We start from the raw sequence: 24,481 nt of genomic DNA on the forward strand, positions 1-24,481 counted from the left end.
CTCAATGTTGGTCTTTAAAAAAAAATGTTATTATTATTTTTTAGCAATTGTGTGTAGCGATGTCAGCTCCACTCGGGCCCCGGGGCCCAGGCGCCCCCCCGCCGACTGGAGCCCTACCCGACCTGCCGGACCTCAGCCACCTCACCGAGGATGAGAGGAAGATCATCCTGGGCGTCATGGACCGACAGAAAAAGGAAGATGAGAAGGAACAGTCAATGCTAAAGTAAGCCATTATGATTCGTTATCATTCAAACATGTGAGAGAGAGAGAGAGAGAGTGGAGAAAGAGAGAGAGTCATTGTGGGGACATCGCGCGCTAACTGTCACGTCAGCCGTGCTCGTGCAGTGAGTGCTGGGTTGGGGTAACCCTGTTTTAACTGGTTGTCGCGAGCTGGAGCTGATCACATTTCAGGGTTAAGTAGCCTACGTCCTGCACATGTTGCCTGTTCTAATGGGCTGATAGGTCTGAGTGTAGAGAATATATATTTATGAACATCATTGCCTGTAGAAATAGCTTTTACAATTAGGCAGCAAGTTGGCTATGCATTTAGTCTGTTCTCCAAATGAATTTTCGGATAATATGAGCAGGGATTAGAATCGTTGAGTCGCCTGAATATGCTTCAGTAGCCTATGCCTTTCAACAGTTAGCAGTGTATTTGAATCCTAGGCTATTAAGCGGCCTTCTCACTCTGTTGGCTTTGGGTTGTGTTAGCAACCGGCGCCATCTTCGCGTCAAATCATACTACTTCCTTTTCAATCACGTACATATTACACAACAATGATGAAACAATGGCGTTTGAATAAACAATTAGATATGTCCTGTATAATGATTTTCAACGTTAGCCTATCTGTCAGTGTTATAAAAACGGGAACGTTCCTTCTCCCGTGTGTGCAGAATCAGATGTCGCTGAGCATTTCAGCACCACGGCGCTGTCCAGTTCTATGCATAGAGCAGCAGCACAGTTTCTATGCCTTTGACGCTTGCGCGTGTAGATGGATCATTCATTGCTATTCATAGCCTAAGCTTTGTGTGCCAAATTATTGACATGCATTTGACAACGCTTTTAGTGTGATACTAAATATTGAACACAGCTATCTCTATCGAGTCACTTCCTGCATATATTGTATTATCCTCATGAAACAACCGGTTGTGTTTCCATAAACTGTAACTTCATTGTTTGTGGAAAAGTCTCAAACATCCTATATTTTACTGTGGTTTTGGGATTATATTAAGACTGCTGTATTTTTTCATCTACTTTCCTCTCCTTAAGTCTTTGGAATTTGAATAGATATGAGGAGATATTGTACCACAGGTTGGTTCTGAGTAGTTCCCTCGTGGATCTACACAGTGGTTCAAGGGCCAACATGCAGGTTTTTCCAAAGAGCCTTTTGGATTCCAGATGTCCGTCCTTTTCTTAGTCCCAAATGGCACACTATTTCCTTTATAATGCATTACCTATGGGCCCTGCTCAAAAGTAGTGCACTCTATAGAGAATAGAGTACCATTTGTGATGCACACCTTGTCTGAAGTACCTCCAGAGACTGATGATTTCCGTCATCGGGTAAATATTAACAGTTGGGTTTGTTCTGATGGGGACTGGGGAGGAAGTCGCCTAGTGGAGCAATACTGTGGTAAATATGACTCACAGACTCCATAACGGAAGGCAGGCCACCTCAGTTTGTGGTGCTGCCTGCATGTGAATCATTCCTGGCTGTTTTTCCCATCGCTGAGTGCTTTTTGTATTTCTCTCTCTCTCTCTCTCTCTCTCTCTCTCTCTCTCTCTCTCTCTCTCTCTGTCTCTCTCTCTCTCTCTCTCTCTCTCTCTCTCTCTCTCTCTCTCTCTCTCTCTCTCTCTCTCTCTCTCTCTCTCTCTCTCTGTCTCTCTCTCTCTCTCTGTCTCTCTGTCTCTCTCTCTCTCTCTCTCTCTCTCTCTCTCTCTCTCTCTCTCTCTCTCTCTCGCTCTCTCGCTCTCTCGCTCTCTCTTTCTCTCTCTCTCTGTCCCTCTTTCCCTTTCTTTCTCTTCTCTTCTCTTCTCTCTCTCACGCTCTCTCGCCCTCTCTCTGCCGTCTCTCTCTCTCGGAGGTAAAGCGATTGTCAGCTTTAGTCACTCACAGCCATGCAGGCTGCCTGTGATGTCAGAGCCTAGCGTAGCATAACTAACTGAGTGTGTGCAGCAAGGATGCTAGTCTACCTTACAGGCGACATGGTCACTCAGTCACTTTTTCTAAAGTTCATTATTTTCAGACACACAGAGACTGAGGTGTTTTTACATTTTTTTAAATGAACCTTTATTTAACTAGGCAAGTCAGTTAAGAACATATTCTTATTTACAATGACGACCTACCAAAAAACAAAAGGATTCCTGCTGGGATGGGGGCTGGGATTAAAAATGTAATATAGGACAAAACACACATCACAACAAGAGAGACACCACAACACCACATAAAGAGAGACCTAAGACAACAACATAGCATAGCAGCAACACATGACAACACAGCATGGGAGCAACACAACATGACAACAACATGGTAGCAACACAACATGGCTGCAGCACAACATGGTACTAACATTATCGGGCACAAAGGGGCAAGAAAGGTAGAGACAACAATACATCACACGAAGCAGACAAAACTGTCAGTAAGAGTGTCCATGATTGAGTCTTTGAATGACAAAGATAAAACGGTTCAGTTTGAGTGTTTTTTGCAGCTCATTCCAGTCTCCAGTTGCAGCGAACTGAAAAGAGGAGCGACCCAGAGATGTGTGTGCTTTGGGGACCTTTAACAGAATGTGACTGAGGATGATGGCTGCAGTAGGTATCTCAGATAGGGGGAATGAGGTCTGAGTTGTTTTTTTATTTTTATAAATAAGCATCAACCAGTGGGTCTTGCGACGGGTAGAGATGTTGGGCTGGGATGTGGCTAATGCAGAAATATGTATCATTCCATAGTCTTACTAGCACTGATTTTGCAGAGAGTAGTTTTACTTCAAATGATCATGATATGTGGTTGCTTTACCTACAATAGGTGAATGCACTTATTGTAAGTAAGTCCCTCTGGATAAGAGTGTAGCTAAGGGACTAAATGCAGATGTATGATCACCCTGTCATGTTCCCTGTGTGGCCAACCCCCTTCCTCCCTCCCTTCTCTCCACCTCTCCCTCTCCTTCCTCCACCTCTTTCTCTCTAAATGCCTCAGTTGCCCTGTCTTCTCTCATTAGCAGAGGTGAACAAAGAGGGTTGTGTGCCAAATATCACACTATTATTCCCCTCATAGTCCACAGGGCTCTGATCAAAAGTAGTGCACTATATAGGGAAGGGTGACAACTGGGATGCACACAGGGTATGTCACCCTCACAGCAGTTACTCATGTTAGTATTATAGTCTGGGCTGTTTGTCAACAAGTGATGTCAGCAGAGTGAACACACTGTATCAGACTACAGCAGTTCAGTTTGAAAAACATGTCACATGTTAAATACAATGTAGGTTTTAGGGGCTATTTGACATGGTGTGTTTTTATCCTGTATCACCTAACATGAGACAGGAACCTACGCTTTGCTATGGACACAAGTAGTGCACTATATAGGGAATAGGGAATAGAATAAGGCTCTAGCCAAAACTAGTGCACTATATAGGGAATAGGGAATAGAATAAGGCTCTAGCCAAAACTAGTGCACTATATAAGGAATAGGGTGCCATTTGATAGTCAACCTGTAATGTCATAGAAGGAATCCTGAGATACAGAAAGAGACAGAGAGAGAGAGACAGAGAGTGACAGAAAGAGACAGCGAGAGACAGGGAGAGACAGGGAAAGAAAGAGAGAGAGAGAGACACAGGGAGAGACAGAGAGAGAGAGACAGAGAGAGACACAGAGAGAGACACATTGAGAGAAAGAAGAGAGAGAGAGACAGGGGGAGACAGGGAGAAAGAGAGAGACAGAGAGAGAGAGACACAGAGAGAGACAGGGAGAGAAAGAGAGAGAAAGAGAGAGAGAGACCCACAGAGAGAGACAGGGGGAGACAGGGAGAGACAGGGAGAAAGAGAAAGAACAGAGAGAGACAGGGAGAGAGAGAGACACACACAGAGAGAGACACACACAGAGAGAGACAGGGGAGACAGGGAGAAAGAGAAAGAAGAGAGAGAGACAGGGAGAGAGAGAGACACAAACATAGAGAGACAGGGGGAGACAGGGAGAGACAGGGAGAAAGAGAAAGAATAGAGAGAGACAGGGAGAGAAAGAGAAAGAGAAAGAGAGAGAAGCCTCCAGATGTGTAGGGTTTGCCAAGTCCCTGTCCCTGGTACCAAGACAATGTTAGACAATTCAGAGGAATGCAGGGAGAGTACTGCTGCTGCTACTGCTGACTCCCATGTCATTATTCAGTCTTTCCCAATTCTACATACTAGCATGTGTGTTGTTCCTCATCTGTCTATATATTACTACATATCACAACTGCTATAAATCCCAACAGTGTTCAAATTAATTTAGAGAAACATCCACTGACATAATTTGATATTATTAGACAATGTACCAGTTACACTAAATAGCCAATCAAATGTTCAAGTTAAAGTGACGGGGTATTCACCTCTGACCCCACGAGGTCCAGAGCCTGCTGGTTTTCTGTTCTACCTGATTATTAATTGTACTCACCTGTTGTCTCAGTTGTAAATCATTTTTGGAGTGGAACTGGCTTTGAGGTCCAGATTTGAGTTTGAGGGCTCTAGTGCTTGGTCAATTTTATGTCCCTCTGATACCGATTGGTTGTTTCCCCATACTAGCCTCCTATCCTTACAATATACAGTAGCTCAACTTATTCCACTTTTTGTTTCCAATCAGATGTAGTCTCTATAGCAGCCATAAGGTGTTCTAGAGCTCTGATTTGTTCAGAGAAACATCCATACATGTACTGTGAGTTTAGTTAACGAACAGCACCAATACTAGGTGATGTGATGCAATATGGAATGATTAAAGGCAGTGCACACTACTCCAATTAACCAAGCGTCCATCACTCCAGGTCCACTGGCACTTCAAACAGACTGTAGCCAGCTAGCTGTATGCCTGCTGCAGCAGCCGGTCAGCTCCTCATGCTTCACTGAACCTCTGACTGTTACAGTAATGACAGATCCGGGACCCCTCCTCACCCAAACACCCTGGGATGCAGAGACCCAGGGCCACAGGGAGGATCCACAGATCTGCAGTCCTAGTTGGGTTAACCCACAAGGCCCAGACGAGACCCGGTGGTCCACTTCTTCCAGAGAGTGACCTGGTGCCCCATGGTGCCCCACGGCGGAGGAGACCCTGTCTCTGCAGCCACTCTCCACTCCTGCGGTCCTTGTCTTGTAGGCTGACTCATTATCCGTGTCCCAGTGCTCACCAGGGGCCTCCACTGACAGCCCTAATTACAGCAGCTGCCTCGTGTGAGGGACTCCCACCGAGATAGTGCTATTCTGGGTCTAAGACGTCTGCCACCGTGGCCCTGTCCGGGTCCTGCACCCCTGTCTAAAGAGCAGGGCAATAGAGGATGCCCCGGTCCCCTCCCCCTGCTCCATCTCGTCTAAAGAGCAGGGCAATAGAGGATGCCCCGGTCCCCACCCCCTGCTCCATCTCGTCTAAACAGCAGGGCAATAGAGGATGCCCCGGTCCCCACCCCCTGCTCCATCTCGTCTAAAGAGCAGGGCAATAGAGGATGCCCCGGTCCCCACCCCCTGCTCCATCTCGTCTAAAGAGCAGGGCAATAGAGGATGCCCCGGTCCCCACCCCCTGCTCCATCTCGTCAAAACAGCAGGGCAATTTTTATTTGACCTTTATTTAACTAGGCAAGTCAGTTAAGAACAAATTCTTATTTTCAATGAAGGCCAAGGAACAGTGGGTTAACTGCCTGTTCAGGGGCAGAACAACAGATTTGTACCTTGTCAGCTTGGGGATTTGAACTTGCAACCTTCCGGTTACTAGTCCAACGCCCTAACCACTAGGCTACCCTGCCGCCCCGCTCCCTACCCCTGTATGTACTGTATTTTACTCCAGAGGGACTTGTATGGCAGGGGCCATGTACCCTGTCTGTCCAGAGTTGTTAATGATTAATGAATGCCAGTATGTTGACCATAATGATAGTCTTCTAAGAGTTGCCTAGACATCCTTCATGACTCAACCTTTTACCTCTCTTGCTCTTGATTCTCTACATACTCCTCATGTTACTAGGAAGATGTCTTATCAACACACAGGTCCTGAGAATTCTATGGGTCGTTAATGTCAGAGTTACAACTCAATGTGAGGAAAAAGCATGCTGGCGAAACCCTGTGCTTCCTCACAAAGTGTGTGTGTGTGTGGGTGTGGGTGTGTTTGTGTGGTAGGTAAAGGGTGGAGGGCTTATGAAGAGGTTTGACCAAGAATTGGCTTTCTTATCATTCACCATTTTAGCATAGTAATGTCCTTGATTTCCCCAGCCCAGTTCATTCATCTCATAGAGGCAGAGAGCAGCATTAGCTGCATTGTGGGCAATGGAGTCCTCAGAGGGCATGACCTCACAGCTCTAGGAACCAGAGGAGGCTCCTCCCCTTGCTGTACAGCAGAAGCCTGTGGTTGTAGTGGTTGTGTAGTGGTTGTGTAGTGGTTATGTAGTGGTTGTATAGTGACTTAGGACAGCAGAAACCTATGGTTGCGTAGTGGTTGTGTAGTGGTTATGTAGTGGTTGTATAGTGGTTGTGTAGTGGTTATGTAGTGGTTGTATAGTGACTTAGGACAGCAGAAACCTATGGTTGCGTAGTGGTTGTGTACAGCAGAGACCATTATGGTTGTGTGGTTGTGTGGTGAGGTGAAGAGGCATGTGCATTTCTCCAAAGCATCCCACTGGACAATGTAGACACACACTCTCCCTCTTTACCATGTGAAGAGCAGTCTCCTATCAGCACAGTCTCACATCCCCCACCACACCCCCAGGGGAGAGAGAGAGAGAGAAAGGAGGGTGGAAATAGAGAGGGGGGATAGATAGAGAGAGAGAGCAGGAGAGGGGTGTTTGGGGGGGTGCTTGACACTGTAAAGCAGAATGTATGCTAAAGGAATATAGAATGTTGTCGTCTTAGTCATAGGCGGCAGCGTAGCCTAGTGGTTAGAGTGTTGGACTAGGACCTGGAAGGTTGCGAGTTCAAACCCCCGAGCTGACAAGGTACAAATCTGTCAGTCTGCCCCTGAACAGGCAGTTAACCCACTGTTCCTAGGCTGTCATTGAAACTAAGAATTTGTTCTTAACTGACTTGCCTAGTTAAATAAAGGTAAAATATATTTTTTTTAACAGATGCTCTAATCCAGAGAGATTTACAGGAGCTATTAGTGTTTTCTGCCTTGCTCAAGGGCACATCAAAAGATTTTTCACATCGTCAGCCCGGGGATTCAAACCAGCCCAACACCCTTAACCACTAGGCTACCTGCTAGCTTGCTTAGTGTCAGTAGCACACTGAGGGAGTGAAGCATTGACGTAAGAGATGGTATCAGCTGAAACCATTGGTTGAATAGTGGGTGTGTATTGGTTATGTAGTGGTTGTGTACAGAAGAGATCTATGGTTGGGAGGTTGTGTTGTGGTTTGGTAGTGGTTTCTGTTGTATGAGAGGTGAAACGGCCTGCGTTCTGTGAGCTAGCTGGCTGAATGTCAGTAACTGGCTGAGGGAGAGAGAGAGCAGCTCTGTACTGACGTATGAGATGGTATCTGGAGCCTGTTCTGCTGCTGATTTGACAGGAACAGGACATCAGGCCCATTCACAGAGAAATAATGATCGTCATCTCAAACAGCACACGGCTAGCTTCTCTGGAACAGGGACAGGAGGAGCCCATTGTCTCCCAAAGCTTTGTTCTTTATTAAACACATAGATCTGCGTTAGTCACCAGTGCCCATATGCACATATTCACTTCCGTTCCATTCTATCCCATGAAGTTTCAACTTATTCTCCCCTCTCTCCTGGTTGTCAATGGAGTTTCCCTTGTTGATTAAGTACGAAAACACGTGATGGAAATGCACGTTTCTCACCGAGACGCTTCAATCACATTTGCAGAGCACAGTGTTACAGTGTACAGTAACGGAGAGTATTTCTGGTAGGGACTGTAGTAGCAGTATAGTGTATTGTAGTTTAGGAATGTAGTGTGCTGCCCAGGCCGAGCACAGTATATACAGTGTACAGTAACGGAGAGTATTTCTGGTAGGGACTGTAGTAGCAGTATAGTGTATTGTAGTTTAGGAATGTAGTGTGCTGCCCAGGCCGAGCACAGTATATACAGTGTACAGTAACGGAGAGTATTCCTAGTAGGGACAGTAGTAGCAGTATAGTGTATTGTAGAGTAGTGTAGTGTGCTGCCCAGCCAGAACACATAGCTCCTGGCGTAACACTGTTACATAAGCCTCTGACAGAGAGCATGCTGGGAAAAGGCAGCCTGGGCGGCCAGAAAGCGGGCAGTCAGCATTACTGAGGAGGGGCTGGTGAAACCAGAGAGAGAGAGGCGGGAGACCAGAGAGAGAGGGGGGGGGGGAGGGAGGGGGGAGAGAGAGAAAGATGGAAAGTTTGCGAAAGAGTGAGAGATACAGAGAGGGAGACAAGACAGAGAAAATAGAGAAAAGGAGAAAGTGAAAGAGAAAGAAAGAGGGAGTGAAAGAGAAAGGGAGGTACTGTTTTGACCCATGGAACCAAGCAGCCGAGGAGAGAATACAGTATATGAATAGCATCTACAAGCATGGATATGAACCTATATCCTATTAATCTGGTGTCGTGTCTTTACTATCATTAACTGAAGACTTATAGTTTTTATCAAAGATTCTCTGTAATTAGTATTACGCGATCAACGGATTAATCATGTAACTAATTAACTAGGAAGTCGGGGCACCAAGGAAAAATATTCAGATTACAAGGTTATAATTTCCTAATATAACCTTTCAAATATTTTAATATCTGATTCATAGTCTTCTGATTAATTAATTATTTACTTTACCTCACATTAGTCTCATTCCAAACGTCGTAAATTGTTGGTTATCTGCACGAACCCAGTCTTCACTATGAGGGGATAGTGAAGAGTGACATTCATTCATTCGGTTGTCGTTCTTCGCGTTCAATGATACCGAATTCCTATCTGCAGACTAGTAATTAATATCAAAGACTTGTTCTTATTCTGTTGGTACCGATAGTCTAAGAGTTTAACCACGTGGTATGGTTAAAAGATTCAGCAATGGTCTACAACCTTTGTCTCCTCCTAATGGAGAAAAGCATGGTCTGCAACCTTTAGCCATCTCGTAATTGAGGTAAGTTCGGTCTGCTGATCAAAAACCCGAGTGGGGTTTTTATTCAGAATTGCAGAAAAGTGCTGTCCCAGGATGTCTGACCCTAACTGGGCTCAGGGGCGGTCCTCTGATTTAGTTAAAATCAAAAGGGAATTGTATTTTTCTTCATTAAACAGTCCAACATCATATTACACAATTATACAAAACAGTATCACACTCACTCATTCATCTTATACAACAATTAGATGTAAACCTCATATCTGAGGCTATTATATAAACAGTGTTATGGTAATGTGGCCACACCGTCTCCCATGAGCTTCCCCAAGTTGTAACAAACGGACCAGTTCGTAGCTGGATTCTTCACCGATCTTTTATACTTTCTCCGGAACATTGAAATTTGTTCGTACCTCAAGTTCTGTGAGGTGGAAGGATTTCCTTTGTTCTCTATGACATTTTACTCTCTCTATACTGTGTGGCCATGTGGCAGGGTCTTCTCAGGAATGTATGACCACTCTGACCACAGCAACCTAGTTGAAGGAGGCAAGGGGGAGGCAGGGAGAGGGTGATGGACTTTCTATACCCAAAGAGGCCAACGTCATGACACTGGGCTTGTAGTTTTCAGTCAAAGATGACTTCTAGTTCCTGGGACAGCACTTTTCTGCAATTCTGAATAAAAACCCCACTCGGGTTTTTGATCAGCAGACCTGGCCACTCAGGAGGTGCAATTGTCATTCAAATGGATCCAGAAAGATCAAAACCCTTTCCTCAATCATTTGCATCAAAAAGTGCAAAGTTATGGGCAAACACACAAAACATTATTGTATTGTACATACAGTGGCAAGAAAAAGTATGTAAACTCAGTACAGACAATATATTAAATCAGTGTGCTTAAACTAATAACACACAAATTATAGTTTTTTTGTGTCTATATTGAAAAGATAATTTAAACATTCACAGTGTAGGTTGAAAAAAGTAAGTGAACCCCCCTATATTTTGTTTAGATCTACCTACCCTGCGCAATAAAAAACATTCACAAAATTTGAGTCTGCTATTCACAAGAGGCATTGCCTGATGTGAAACATGCCTCTAACAAAACATATCTCAGAAGACCTAAGGTTAAGAATTGTTGCCTTGCATGCAACTGGAAAGGGTTACAAAAGTATCTGTAATAGAAGATCCATGGTAAGACAAATTCTCTATACATTGAGAAATTTCAGCACTGTTGCTATTCTCCAAGAGCACAGCGCAGAATGCTCAATGAGGTTAAGAAGAATCCTGGAGTGTCAGCTAAAGACTTCCAGAAATCTCTGGAAGATGCTAACATCTCTGTTGATGAGTCTACAATACGTAAAACACTAAAGATAATATAATAATATAATAATAATATAATAATAATAATATAATAATATAATATAATAATAATATATGCCATTTAGCAGACGCTTTTATCCAAAGCGACTTACAGTCATGTGTGCATACATTCCACGTATGCGTGGTCCCGGGAATCGAACCCACTACCCTGGCGTTACAAGCGCCATGCTCTACCAACTGAGCTACAGAAGGACCAGAGATGTAATGGATGCGTGTTGGTAGCAGGGAAGTCAGGCGCAGGAGAATCGAACTTGGTATAAACAGAGTTGTTTAATCAGTGTTTCACAAAACTACAAAACCAAAATGACAAAATAATAAAAAGTGGGTACAAAACCCGTTGCACACCAACACATAATACACAAACATACAATCAAACAATCTCCGACAAGGACATGAGGGGAAACAGAGGGTTAAATACACAACATGTAGTTGATGGGATTGGAACCAGGTGTGAAGGAAGACAAGACAAAACCAATGGAAAATGAAAAATGGATCAGTGATGGCAAGAAGGTCGGTGACGTCGACCGTCGAACACCGGCCAAACAAGGAGAGGGACCGACTTCGGCGGAAGTCGTGACAAAAGAAGAACGGTGTTCATGGGAGGACACCATGGAAGAAGACACTGCTGTCCCCCAAAAAATTGCTGCACGTCTGAAGTTTGCAAAAGAGCACCTGGATGTTCCACAGCTCTACTGGCAAAATCTTCTGTGGACCAATGAAGCTAATGTTGAGTTGTTTGGAAGGAAAACACAACACTATATGTTCTAAAAAAGGCACAGCACACAAACATCAAAACGTCATCCCAACTGTAAACTATGGTGGAGGGAGCATCATGGTTTGGGGGTGCTTTGCTGCCTCAGGGCCTGGACAGTTTGCTATCATCGATGGAAAAATGAATTCCCAAGTTTCTCAAGATATTTTGCAGGAGAATGTAAGGCTATCTGTCCGCCAATTGAAGCTCAACAGAAGTTGGGTGATGCAACAGGACAACAACCCAAAAGACAGAAGTAAATCAACAACAGAATGGCTTGAACAGAAGACAATACGCCTCCCGGAGTGGCCCAGTCAGTCCTGACCTCAACCTGAGTGGCCCAGTCAGTCCTGACCTCAACCTGAGTGGCCCAGTCAGTCCTGACCTCAACCCGAATTGAGATGCTGTGGCATGACCTCAAGAGTGGTTCACACCAGACATCCCAAGAATATTGTGGAACTGATACAGTTTTGTAAAGAGGAATGGTCAAAAAATCCTCCTGACCGTTGTGCAGGTCTGATCTGCAACTACAGAAAACATTTGGTTGAGGTTATTGCTGCCAAAGCAGGGTCAACCTGTTATTAAATCAAAGGGTTCACATACTTTTCCCAACCTGCACTGTGAATGTTTACACAGTGTGTTCAATAACGACAATTATAATTGTTTGTGTGTTATTAGTTTAAGCAGACTGTTTGTCTATTGTTGTAACTTAGATGAAGATCAGATCATATTTTATGACCAATTTATGCAGAAATCCAGGTAATTCTAAAGGGTTCACATATGTTCCCTGCCCACTGTTTGCTGGTCACCTACGTTTGTACCTGTAGACTTTCCATCACCATGAATGAAAACAATGACCAATACAGTAAATTAGTACATTAAGACGTCAGGTGGTTTGTGGTGATGTGATGATGAGACCAGGCTAGGATCTCCATGTTAACATGACCCATCAGACCAGGCTAGGGTCTCCATGTTAACATGACCCATCAGGCCAGGCTAGGGTCTCCATGTTAACATGACCCATCAGGCCAGGCTAGGGTCTCCATGTTAACATGACCCATCAGGCCAGGCTAGGGTCTCCATGTTAACATGACCCATCAGGCCAGGCTAGGGTCTCCATGTTAACATGACCCATCAGGCCAGGCTAGGGTCTCCATGTTAACATGACCCATCAGACCAGGCTAGGGTCTCCATGTTAACATGACCCATCAGGCCAGGCTAGGGTCTCCATGTTAACATGACCCATCAGACCAGGCTAGGGTCTCCATGTTAACATGACCCATCAGACCAGGCTAGGGTCTCCATGTTAACATGACCCATCAGGCCAGGCTAGGGTCTCCATGTTAACATGACCCATCAGGCCAGGCTAGGGTCTCCATGTTAACATGACCCATCAGACCAGGCTAGGGTCTCCATGTTAACATGACCCATCAGGCCAGGCTAGGGTCTCCATGTTAACATGACCCATCAGGCCAGGCTAGGATCTCCATGTTAACATGACCCATCAGACCAGGCTAGGGTCTCCATGTTAACATGACCCATCAGACCAGGCTAGGGTCTCCATGTTAACATGACCCATCAGACCAGGCTAGGGTCTCCATGTTAACATGACCCATCAGGCCAGGCTAGGGTCTCCATGTTAACATGACCCATCAGACCAGGCTAGGTCTCCATGTTAACATGCCCCACCAGGCCAGGCTAGGGATTCCCATGTTAACATGACCCATCAGACCAGGCTAGGGTCTCCATGTTAACATGACCCATCAGACCAGGCTAGGGTCTCCATGTTAACATGACCCATCAGACCAGGCTAGGGTCTCCATGTTAACATGACCCATCAGGCCAGGCTAGGATTCCCATGTTAACATGACCCATCAGACCAGGCTAGGGTCTCCATGTTAACATGACCCATCAGACCAGGCTAGGGTCTCCATGTTAACATGACCCATCAGACCAGGCTAGGGTCTCCATGTTAACATGACCCACCAGGCCAGGCTAGGGTCTCCATGTTAACATGACCCATCAGACCAGGCTAGGATCTCCATGTTAACATGACCCATCAGGCCAGGCTAGGGTCTCCATGTTAACATGCCCCACCAGGCCAGGCTAGGGTCTCCATGTTAACATGACCCATCAGGCCAGGCTTGGGTCTCCATGTTAACATGACCCATCAGGCCAGGCTAGGGTCTCCATGTTAACATGACCCATCAGGCCAGGCTAGGATCTCCATGTTAACATGACCCATCAGGCCAGGCTAGGGTCTCCATGTTAACATGCCCCACCAGGCCAGGCTAGGGTCTCCATGTTAACATGACCCATCAGGCCAGGCTAGGTTCTCCATGTTAACATGACCCATCAGGCCAGGCTAGGGTCTCCATGTTAACATGACCCATCAGGCCAGGCTAGGGTCTCCATGTTAACATGACCCATCAGGCCAGGCTAGGGTCTCCATGTTAACATGACCCATCAGGCCAGGCTAGGGTCTCCATGTTAACATGACCCATCAGACCAGGCTAGGGTCTCCATGTTAACATGACCCATCAGGCCAGGCTAGGGTCTCCATGTTAACATGACCCATCAGGCCAGGCTAGGGTCTCCATGTTAACATGACCCATCAGACCAGGCTAGGGTCTCCATGTTAACATGACCCATCAGGCCAGGCTAGGGTCTCCATGTTAACATGACCCATCAGGCCAGGCTAGGGTCTCCATGTTAACATGACCCATCAGGCCAGGCTAGGGTCTCCATGTTAACATGACCCATCAGGCCAGGCTAGGGTCTCCATGTTAACATGACCCATCAGGCCAGGCTAGGGTCTCCATGTTAACATGACCCATCAGACCAGGCTAGGGTCTCCATGTTAACATGCCCCACCAGGCCAGGCTAGGATCCCCATGTTAACATGACCCATCAGGCCAGGCTAGGGTCTCCATGTTAACATGACCCATCAGGCCAGGCTAGGGTCTCCATGTTAACATGACCCATCAGGCCAGGCTAGGGTCTCCATGTTAACATGACCCATCAGGCCAGGCTAGGGTCTCCATGTTAACATGACCCATCAGGCCAGGCTAGGGTCTCCATGTTAACATGACCCACCAGGCCAGGCTAGGGTCTCCATGTTAACATGACCCATCAGACCAGGCTAGGATCTCCATGTTAACATGACCCATCAGGCCAGGCTAGGGTCTCCATGTTAACATGCCCCACCAGGCCAGGCTAGGGTCTCCATGTTAACATGACCCATCAGACCAGGCTAGGGTCTCCATGTTAACATGACCCATCAGGCCAGGCTAGGCCCTTTCTACTGGGTTCTCTTTCTACTGGGCTCAGGCTTATCACATTGCAATACAATGGAACTGGAAGGGATTGACACCATGGGACCTATTTGAAAATGGTTTGACCAGACTGAAGAGAGTTAAGGGTGTATGATAGAACTGTGATAAAGCTGTGATAGAACTGTGAAAGAACTGTGATAGAACTGTAAAAGAACTGTGATAGAACTGTGATTGAACTGTGATAGAACTGTGATAAAGCTGGGATAGAACTGTGAAAGAACTGATAGATAAAGAACTGTAGAAAAAACTGTGATAGAACTGTGATAAAGCTGGGATAGAACTGTGATAGAACTGTGATAGAACTGTGATAGAACTGTGATAGAACTGTGATAGAGCTGTGATAGAGCTGTTATAGAACTGTGATAAAGCTGGGATAGAACTGTGATAAAGCTGGGATAGAACTGTGATAGAACTGTGATAGAGCTGTGATAGAGCTGTTATAGAGCTGTGATAGAGCTGTGATAGAAGTGTGCTAGAGATGTGATAGAGCTGTGATAGAACTGTTATAGAGCTGTGATACTGTGATAGAGCTGTGATAAAACTGTGATAGAGCTGGGATAGAACTGAGATAGAGCTGTGATAGAACTGTGATAGAGCTGTGATAGAACTGTGATAGAGCTGTGATAGAACTGTGATAGAACTATGATAGAGCTGTGAAAGAACTGTGATAGAACTGAGATAGAGCTGTGATAGAACTGTGATAGAGCTGTGATAGAACTTTGATAGAGCTGTGATAGAACTGTGATAGAGCTGTGAAAGAACTGTGATAGAACTGAGATAGAGCTGTGATAGAACTTTGATAGAGCTGTGATAGAACTGTGATAGAGCTGTGAAAGAACTGTGATAGAACTGAGATAGAGCTGTGATAGAACTGTGATAGAGCTGTGAAAGAACTGTGATAGAACTGAGATAGAACTGTGATAGAACTATGATAGAGCTGTGAAAGAACTGTGATAGAACTGAGATAGAGCTGTGATAGAGCTGTGATAGAGCTGTGATAGAACTGTGATAGAGCTGTGATAGAACTGTGATTGAACTGTGATAGAGCTGTGATAGAGCTGTGATAGAGCTGTGATACTGTGATAGAACTGTGATAGAGCTGTGATATAACTGTTATAGAACTGAGATAGAGCTGTGATAGAGCTGTGATAGAACTGTGATAGAACTGTGATAGAGCTGTGATAGAGCTGTGATAGAACTGTGATAGAACTGTGATAGAGCTGTGATAGAACTGTGATAGAACTGTGATAGAGCTGTGATAGAGCTATGATAGAGCTGTGATAGAACTGTGATAGAGCTGTGATATAACTGTTATAGAACTGTGATAGAACTGTGTTACTGTGATAGAACTGTGATAGAGCTGTGATAGAACTGTGTTACTGTGATAGAACTGTGATAGAGCTGTGATAGAACTGTGATAGAGCTGTGATAGAGCTGTGATAGAACTGTGATAGAGCTGTGATATAACTGTGATAGAACTATGATAGAGCTGTGAAAGAACTGTGATAGAACTGAGATAGAGCTGTGATAGAACTGTGATAGAGCTGTGATAGAACTTTGATAGAGCTGTGATAGAACTGTGATAGAGCTGTGAAAGAACTGTGATAGAACTGAGATAGCTGTGATAGAACTTTGATAGAGCTGTGATAGAACTGTGATAGAGCTGTGAAAGAACTGTGATAGAACTGAGATAGATCTGTGATAGTACTGTGATAGAGCTGTGATAGAGCTGTGATAGAACTGTGATAGAACTATGATAGAGCTGTGAAAGAACTGTGATAGAACTGAGATAGAGCTGTGATAGAACTGTGATAGAGCTGTGATAGAACTGTGATAGAGCTGTGATAGAACTGTGATTGAACTGTGATAGAGCTGTGATAGAGCTGTGATAGAGCTGTGATACTGTGATAGAACTGTGATAGAGCTGTGATAAAACTGTTATAGAACTGAGATAGAGCTGTGATAGAGCTGTGATAGAACTGTGATAGAACTGTGATAGAGCTGTGATAGAGCTGTGATAGAACTGTGATAGAACTGTGATAGAACTGTGATAGAACTGTGATAGAGCTGTGATAGAGCTGTGATAGAACTGTGATAGAGCTGTGATATAACTGTTATAGAACTGTGATAGAACTGTGTTACTGTGATAGAACTGTGATAGAGCTGTGATAGAACTGTGTTACTGTGATAGAACTGTGATAGAGCTGTGATAGAACTGTGATAGAGCTGTGATAGAGCTGTGATATAACTGTGATAGAGCTGTGATAGAGCTGTGATACTGTGATATAACTGTGATAGAGCTGTGATAGAACTGTTATAGAACTGAGATAGAGCTGTGATAGAGCTGTGATAGAACTGTGATAGAACTGTGATAGAGCTGTGATAGAGCTGTGATAGAACTGTGATAGAACTGTGATAGAGCTGTGATAGAACTGTGATAGAGCTGTGATATAACTGTTATAGAACTGTGATAGAGCTGTGATAGAACTGTTATAGAACTGTTATAGAACTGTGATAGAACTGTGATAGAGCTGTGATAGAACTGTGATAGAGCTGTGATATAACTGTTATAGAACTGTGATAGAACTGTGATAGAGCTGTGATAGAACTGTGATAGAACTGTGATAGAACTGTGATAGAGCTGTGATAGAACTGTGATATAACTGTTATAGAGCTGTGATAGAACTGTTATAGAACTGTTATAGAACTGTGATAGAACTGTGATAGAGCTGTGATAGAACTGTGATAGAGCTGTGATATAACTGTTATAGAACTGTGATAGAACTGTGATATTACTGGATCATTATTTCCATGTATGTTGAGGTCTGAAGCAGAATGACAACTGAGAACAGTCAAATAATAAAAACAAACCTTCTCTTTCTGTCATACTTTTGCTGTGTCTGTGTCTGTGTGTGTGTGTGTGTGTGTGTGTGTGTGTGTGTGTGTGTGTGTGTGTCTGTGTGTGTGTGTGTGTGTGTGTGTGTGTGTGTGTGTGTGTGTGTGTGTGTGGTGTGTGTGCGTGTGTGTCTGTGTCTGTGTCTGTGTCTGTGTCTGTGTCTGTGTCTGTGTCTGTGTCTGTGTCTGTGTCTGTGTCTGTGTCTGTGTCTGTGTCTGTGTGTGTGTGTGTGTGTGTGTGTGTGTGTGTGTGTGTGTGTGTGTGTGGTGTGTGTGTGTGTGTGTGTGTGTATGTCTGTGTGTCTGTGTGTCTGTGTGTCTGTGTGTCTGTGTGTCTGTGTGTCTGTGTGTGTGTGTGTGTGTGTGTGTGTGTGTGTGCGGTGCGGACGCGGCTGATTCAGGACTCAGCTAGTTGGAGCTGGTGCTAGCTGGTGACTCAAAAAGCTGTGTGCTGTTTCTGTCTCTGTCTCTCTCTTTCTCTGTCTCTGTCTGTCTCCATCTCTTTCTCCCACAACACACAAACACACACACTATGTATATATTGGTAAATAATGCCTATTATCAATGCGTGCAGAGGAGGCCTGACCAAAGATGCGTGCAGAGGAGGCCTGACCAAAGAGAGACATTATGTAATAGCCATGGGTAGTGTGTGTGTGGTTGCTAGCTTGCGTTGGAAAACCTTACATGTGCTTATACAACCCCTAATCACATCCTTTAGAAACAACATTAGCCTTGTTTGTGGGGTCTGCAGCTTCTCTGTACTTTTACCATCACAAAGAACAGGCCAAGATTAACAGGACATGGTTACAGAGATGTGTACAGTAACCACAACGTGAGTAGCTTTATGACCTGCTGTACATACTGTAGATGATTCATATCAGATAAATCCTCTGTTAGCTGAGCCAGGTGGGCTAGCTGCCTAGTGCAGAGTGGTGGGACTCTGACAGTTCAACACAGGTGGGATAGCTGCCCAGTGCAGAGTGGTGGGACTCTGACAGTTCAACTCAGGTGGGCTAGCTGCCCAGTGCAGAGTGGTGGGACTCTGACAGTTCAACACAGGTGGGATAGCTGCCCAGTGCAGAGTGGTGGGACTCTGACAGTTCAACACAGGTGGGCTAGCTGCCCAGTGCAGAGTGGTGGGACTCTGACAGTTCAACTCAGGTGGGCTAGCTGCCTAGTGCAGAGTGGTGGTACTCTGACAGTTCAACACAGGTGGACTAGTTGCCCAGTGCAGAGTGGTGGGACTCTGGCAGTTCAACACAGGTGGGCTAGCTGCCCAGTGCAGAGTGGTGGGACTCTGACCGTTCAACACAGGTGGGCTAGCTGCCCAGTGCAGAGTGGTGGGACTCTGACCGTTCAACTCAGGTGGGCTAGCTGCCTAGTGCAGAGTGGTGGGACTCTGACCGTTCAACACAGGTGGGCTAGCTGCCCAGTGCAGAGTGGTGGGACTCTGACAGTTCAACACAGGTGGGCTAGCTGCCCAGTGCAGAGTGGTGGGGACTCTGACAGTTCAACACAGGTGGGCTAGCTGCCCAGTGCAGAGTGGTGGGACTCTGACAGTTCAACACAGGTGGGCTAGCTGCCCAGTGCAGAGTGGTGGGACTCTGACCGTTCAACACAGGTGGGCTAGCTGCCCAGTGCAGAGTGGTGGGACTCTGACCGTTCAACACAGGTGGGCTAGCTGCCCAGTGCAGAGTGGTGGGACTCTGACCGTTCAACTCAGGTGGGCTAGCTGCCTAGTGCAGAGTGGTGGGACTCTGACCGTTCAACACAGGTGGGCTAGCTGCCCAGTGCAGAGTGGTGGGACTCTGACAGTTCAACACAGGTGGGCTAGCTGCCCAGTGCAGAGTGGTGGGACTCTGACAGTTCAACTCAGGTGGGCTAGCTGCCCAGTGCAGAGTGGTGGGACTCTGACAGTTCAACACAGGTGGGCTAGCTGCCTAGTGCAGAGTGGTGGGACTCTGACAGTTCAACACAGGTGGGCTAGCTGCCTAGTGCAGAGTGGTGGGACTCTGACAGTTCAACACAGGTGGGCTAGCTGCCCAGTGCAGAGTGGTGGGACTCTGACAGTTCAACACAGGTGGGCTAGCTGCCCAGTGCAGAGTGGTGGGACTCTGACAGTTCAACACAGGTGGGCTAGCTGCCCAGTGCAGAGTGGTGGGACTCTGACAGTTCAACACAGGTGGGCTAGCTGCCCAGTGCAGAGTGGTGGGACTCTGACCGTTCAACACAGGTGGGCTAGCTGCCCAGTGCAGAGTGGTGGGACTCTGACCGTTCAACTCAGGTGGGCTAGCTGCCCAGTGCAGAGTGGTGGGACTCTGACCTTTCAACACAGGTGGGCTAGCTGCCCAGTGCAGAGTGGTGGGACTCTGACAGTTCAACACAGGTGGGCTAGCTGCCCAGTGCAGAGTGGTGGGACTCTGACCGTTCAACTCAGGTGGGCTAGCTGCCCAGTGCAGAGTGGTGGGACTCTGACCGTTCAACACAGGTGGGCTAGCTGCCCAGTGCAGAGTGGTGGGACTCTGACCGTTCAACTCAGGTGGGCTAGCTGCCCAGTGCAGAGTGGTGGGACTCTGACCGTTCAACTCAGGTGGGCTAGCTGCCCAGTGCAGAGTGGTGGGACTCTGACAGTTCAACACAGGTGGGCTAGCTGCCCAGTGCAGAGTGGTGGGACTCTGACAGTTCAACACAGGTGGGCTAGCTGCCCAGTGCAGAGTGGTGGGACTCTGACAGTTCAACACAGGTGGGCTAGCTGCCCAGTGCAGAGTGGTGGGACTCTGACAGTTCAACACAGGTGGGCTAGCTGCCTAGTGCAGAGTGGTGGGACTCTGACAGTTCAACACAGGTGGGCTAGCTGCCCAGTGCAGAGTGGTGGGACTCTGACAGTTCAACTCAGGTGGGCTAGCTGCCCAGTGCAGAGTGGTGGGACTCTGACAGTTCAACACAGGTGGGCTAGCTGCCCAGTGCAGAGTGGTGGGACTCTGACAGTTCAACACAGGTGGGCTAGCTGCCCAGTGCAGAGTGGTGGGACTCTGACAGTTCAACACAGGTGGGCTATCTGCCCAGTGCAGAGTGGTGGGACTCTGACAGTTCAACACAGGTGGGCTAGCTGCCTAGTGCAGAGTGGTGGGACTCTGACAGTTCAACACAGGTGGGCTAGCTGCCCAGTGCAGAGTGGTGGTACTCTGGCAGTTCAACACAGGTGGACTAGTTGCCCAGTGCAGAGTGGTGGGACTCTGGCAGTTCAACACAGGTGGGCTAGCTGCCCAGTGCAGAGTGGTGGGACTCTGACCGTTCAACACAGGTGGGCTAGCTGCCCAGTGCAGAGTGGTGGGACTCTGACCGTTCAACACAGGTGGGCTAGCTGCCTATTGCAGAGTGTTGGGACTCTGACAGTTCAACACAGGTGGGCTAGCTGCCCAGTGCAGAGTGGTGGGGACTCTGACAGTTCAACACAGGTGGGCTAGCTGCCCAGTGCAGAGTGGTGGGACTCTGACAGTTCAACACAGGTGGGCTAGCTGCCCAGTGCAGAGTGGTGGGACTCTGACAGTTCAACACAGGTGGGCTAGCTGCCCAGTGCAGAGTGGTGGGACTCTGACAGTTCAATACAGGTGGGCTAGCTGCCCAGTGCAGAATGGTGGGACTCTGACAGTTCAACACAGGTGGGTGTTTTTGTTTTGGTATGCAGGCTGGGCCGCTTCATATTCCTATGGTGTGGCCCATATATCTGTCATTGGATACACCACTGAGAAGATGAAGGCTCACTGTGTATTGTGTGTGTGTGTGTGTGTGTGTGGTCGGACAGTGTGTAGCTAGATTATAATGGAATGGTGATTGACACATATATGGAGGATGAATAGTCATTATGACATCACCACTAATTAATTTATGACCTTATGTAAGCTACAGTAGGACATGCTGCATGCTGTTTGTACATGAATGCACACACACACACAAACACAACACAACACACACACACACAACAACACACACACACACACAACACACACACACACACACACACACACACACACACACACACACACACACACACACACACACACACACACACACACACACACACACACACACACACACACACACACACACACACACACACACCAACAACAACAACAACACACACACCAACAACAACACACACACAATGTACAGCCTTAGAGGACTGGAGCAATACAGAGACGTTGTTGTTGTCTACAGTTTCTACTACAACACATGATTAGATATTGTGTATGTGTGTGCGTGTGTGTGTGTGCGTGTGTGTGTGTGCGTGTGTGTGTGTAAAAAGCGTTTATCCTGGGCCTGACCTCTTGGACTGATGTGCGATGGTGAAGGGATCTAGTACTAGTCCCTTAATATCACCATACCCCACTGAGATACTACCACCGTTACCATGACTACACTAAGATGCGATGTGTTGTATGGCAGAGGGTGTTGCATATAGAGCATTCCCCAGTGAAACATAGACTACTCCTATTTGAGTTCCGTCCTGTGAGGCGAGAGATGTTTGCAGGAAGGTATTTTAGGCTGTCGATGCTCATTTAACGTTTGTCCATTTCTATGTGCTAATGTAAGGTTAACTGCTGACTCAGTGTTGTTGGACATATTCCGATTTATTGGCTCTGAGATCCTTTTAAGGTTATTACCAGATTGATTCAGGCAGTGGGTATTACAGGGCCGTCTTAGTTCAGCTTGGTTACAGTGAGGCCGCAGGGTTACATTTAATATTGTTAGCTTCGACGGACATTATCCCTGTGTGGGTGGTTTTAAACCCTGTGTACTAATGCAGTGTGTGTGTGTGTGTGTGTGTGTGTGTGTGTGTGTGTGTGTGTGTGTGTGTGTGTGTGTGTGTGTGTGTGTGTGTGTGTGTGTGTGTGTGTGTGTGTGTGTGTGTGTGTGTGTGTGTGTGTGTGTGTGTGTGTGTATTATGCCCGTGCAGCAGTATTTCTGTCCACTGATGGGTGTGTATCTGTCTAAGTGCTCTCACAGTGATATCATGGTATCATGTAGCCCTGCCTGGCTGGCTGTTTTCCCATGTGTGTACTCCTGTACATGTTTGCAATTTAGTTAAGCAAGCCAATAGTGACGTACTTGCCAGAGATGAATTGAGACAGGTAATTGTGGCTAAGTATCAAATGGCTCCCACAGGGATCTAGTCAACAGTAGTGCACTAAATAATGAATAGGGTGCCATTTGGGATGCAGCCTGCACAGCACAATATTGGCCTGGGTATACATTACCCCTCTATTGTTAGCCATGCAGGCTATTATTACAAGCTACTTTGAAAGAGAGAAAGAGAGAGTTGTTGGATGGAACGGTCGTGAAACAATACAGCTAAAATGTGATAATGCTGAGATGTGTGTGATAATGCTGAGATGTGTGTGATAATGCTGGGATGTGTGTGATAATGCTGAGATGTGTGTGTGATAATGCTGAGATGTGCGTGTGATAATGCTGAGATGTGCGTGTGATAATGCTGAGATGTGTGTGATAATGCTGAGATGTGTGTGATAATGCTGAGACGTGTGTGATAATGCTGAGATGTGTGTGATAATGCTGAGATGTGTGTGATAATGCTGAGATGTGTGTGATAATGCTGAGGCGTGTGTGATAATGCTGAGACGTGTGTGATAATGCTGAGACGTGTGTGATAATGCTGAGACGTGTGTGATAATGCTGAGATGTGTGTGATAATGCTGATATGTGTGTGATAATGCTGAGATGTGTGTGATAATGCTGAGACGTGTGTGATAATGCTGAGACGTGTGTGATAATGCTGAGATGTGTGTGATAATGCTGAGATGTGTGTGATAATGCTGAGATGTGTGTGATAATGCTGAGATGTGTGTGATAATGCTGAGATGTGTGTGATAATGCTGAGATGTGTGTGATAATGCTGAGATGTGTGTGATAATGCTGAGATGTGTGTGATAATGCTGAGATGTGTGTGATAATGCTGAGATGTGTGTGATAATGCTGAGATGTGTGTGATAATGCTGAGATGTGTGTGATAATGCTGAGATGTGTGTGATAATGCTGAGGTGTGTGTGATAATGCTGAGATGTGTGTGATAATGCTGAGATGTGTGTGATAATGCTGAGACGTGTGTGATAATGCTGAGGTGTGTGTGATAATTTTATTTTATTTTTTTATTTATTTTTATTTCACCTTTATTTAACCAGGTAGGCTAGTTGAGAACAAGTTCTCATTTGCAACTGCGACCTGGCCAAGATAAAGCATAGCAGTGTGAACAGACAACAGAGTTACACATGGAGTAAACAATTAGCAAGTCAATAACACAGTAGAAAAAAATGGGCAATCTATATACAATGTGTGCAAAAGGCATGAGGAGGTAGGCGAATAATACAATTTTGCAGATTAACACTGGAGTGATAAATGATCAGATGGGCATGTACAGGTAGAGATATTGGTGATATTGGTGTGCAAAAGAGCAGAAAAGTAAATAAATAAAAACAGTATAAAAACAGTATGGGAATGAGGCAGGTGAAAAAGGGTGAGCTATTTACCTATAGACTATGTACAGCTGCAGCGATCGGTTAGCTGCTCGGATAGCTGATGTTTGAAGTTGGTGAGGGAGATAAAAGTCTCCAACTTCAGCGATTTTTGCAATTCGTTCCAGTCACAGGCAGCAGAGTACTGGAACGAAAGGCGGCCAAATGAGGTGTTGGCTTTAGGGATGATCAGTGAGATACACCTGCTGGAGCGCGTGCTACGGATGGGTGTTGCCATCGTGACCAGTGAACTGAGATAAGGCGGAGCTTTACCTAGCATGGACTTGTAAATGACCTGGAGCCAGTGGGTCTGGTGACGAATATGTAGTGAGGGCCAGCCGACTAGAGC

At 46.2% G+C, this 24,481-nt stretch overlaps 1 protein-coding gene across 2 annotated transcripts in view; it reads left to right on the top strand.

Moving 5' to 3' along the window:
• The window catches only part of LOC118373995 (regulating synaptic membrane exocytosis protein 2-like), a 257,928-nt gene that overhangs the window by 802 nt on the left and 232,645 nt on the right, over nt 1-24,481 (top strand). For both annotated transcript variants that reach the window (XM_052494501.1, XM_052494502.1), the window contains exon 2: nt 45-223. In XM_052494501.1, coding sequence (XP_052350461.1) covers nt 60-223 — 164 coding nt within the window. In that variant the 5' untranslated portion in view covers nt 45-59. The remainder of the gene's footprint in view (nt 1-44; nt 224-24,481) is intronic.

Source organism: Oncorhynchus keta, chromosome 34, assembly GCF_023373465.1.
Source record: "Oncorhynchus keta strain PuntledgeMale-10-30-2019 chromosome 34, Oket_V2, whole genome shotgun sequence".
In the NCBI taxonomy this organism is placed as follows: Eukaryota; Metazoa; Chordata; class Actinopteri; order Salmoniformes; family Salmonidae; genus Oncorhynchus; species Oncorhynchus keta.